At 39.7% G+C, this 1,619-nt stretch overlaps 1 protein-coding gene across 1 annotated transcript; it reads left to right on the top strand.

The window, feature by feature from the left end:
• Window positions 1-337: 337 nt before the first annotated feature.
• On the top strand, window positions 338-1,404 carry LOC122334635 (kinesin-like protein KIF13B; the record flags this gene model as incomplete). Its single annotated transcript, XM_043232656.1, has 4 exons — window positions 338-561; window positions 718-805; window positions 889-1,023; window positions 1,226-1,404. Coding segments are annotated over exons 1-4 (611 nt in total), but the record flags the coding sequence as incomplete, so codon positions are not given.
• Between the last annotated feature and the right edge of the window lie 215 nt (window positions 1,405-1,619).

Here is a 1,619-nt window from a genome sequence, read left to right as displayed (position 1 = left end):
TGAAATTCTGATGGTCACGTAAATCAGTGTGATCTTTATAACAGTTTATCAGACTACTTACAAAGAAATGCATATTAATATCAGTTGTCACTCTATCTCCAATAATGTCTTAATAAAGCTCTGTAGTTTCAAAAACATGATGTGGTGCAATCCTTCCTTTTAAAAGAAGGGATTTGAGATGTTTTCCTCAGCAGAGGAAAAACATGGAACAGTAAAAGTAAAGCTTCTGCAATGATCACATTTAACACTCACATTTTAATAGGATTTTTCTAAAAAATAAATACGTGGTAAATCAAGCAAACCTAAGTTGCTTTAGTCCTGTTAGTGTTCATTTTGAAATATTACTCGCAATATGAATGTTTTATCTGGATGGTCTGCAGGCTCAGGAAAGTCCTACACTATGATGGGAGCGGCCGAGCAGCCCGGTCTGATCCCCAGACTCTGCAGCTCTCTGTTCCAGCGCACCATACAGGAGCAGAGGGAGGGCGAGAGCTTCACCGTGGAGGTGTCCTACATGGAGATCTACAACGAGAAGGTGCGAGACCTTCTGGATCCCAAAGGGTGAGTCTGTACATCCGTTTACAGGCAGATTGTTGTCCAATTAAATGGTTAGTTCACACAAAAATGAAAATTAGTGCGTTTCATTAATCGTGAAGATCCTGGACAGTTCGTTCATTGTTGTTGTTCTACTCAAATTGCTGTGATGTTCCTCTCAAGGAGCCGGCAGGCGTTGAGGGTCCGGGAGCATAAGGTGTTGGGGCCGTATGTAGACGGTCTGTCTCGCCTCGCTGTGATGAGCTACAAGGTTCTTCTAGCACCTTCTCCTACATTAACGCTCTCAGTGCTGAAGAGGGATGAGTGTGAATAGCTTTTGTTTTTGTATTATAGGACATCGAGTCTCTAATGTCGGAGGGGAATAAATCTCGCACCGTAGCAGCCACAAACATGAACGAGGAGAGCAGTCGCTCACATGCCGTCTTCAACATCATTCTGACGCACACGCTCAGAGACCTGAAGAGTGGGGTCAGAAGCAGATTTCTCAGTAGTCTAATTAAAATAACTAGCTGTGTGTTTGTTTTTAGGAGAGCATACAAAGTGTTTTCCAGCTCAAAAATTTCTGGCACAATACTAGTGTTTTATGGCTAGTGATGTAGAAATCACATACTGTATCTTTCAATAGTTTTTTTTTTTTTTTTTTATGTATTTGTGGATGGTGTTATTTCAGACGAGTGGAGAGAAGGTGAGTAAACTCAGTCTGGTGGATCTGGCCGGCAGTGAGAGAGCTGATAAAACTGGAGCTGGAGGAGAAAGGCTCAAAGAAGGCAGCAACATTAACAGGTCAAACATACACACACACATTTGTTTATATCTTGTTGGGAATTTTACAACTTTGCTGTTCTTGAAGTAATTAATTTAATTAATTGCCTGATATTTAACACTGTCTGTATTGGCAGATAGTGTGTCAGCTTGGGTGTGTCTGTGTGTGTTTGTGTGTGTGTGTAAATTAACACTTTGCAATTTGTTTAAAATAATTGCAATTACATAAATACTTTATTTAATTAATTTCTTAATTTAATTTAATTCTTAACATTTTTTGGTTGCTTTCAATTTCCACAAAG

Source organism: Puntigrus tetrazona, unplaced genomic scaffold (assembly GCF_018831695.1).
Source record: "Puntigrus tetrazona isolate hp1 unplaced genomic scaffold, ASM1883169v1 S000000591, whole genome shotgun sequence".
In the NCBI taxonomy this organism is placed as follows: Eukaryota; Metazoa; Chordata; class Actinopteri; order Cypriniformes; family Cyprinidae; genus Puntigrus; species Puntigrus tetrazona.
Note: the sequence above shows the minus strand (reverse complement) of the source record. Positions and strands in the feature narration are given on the sequence as shown.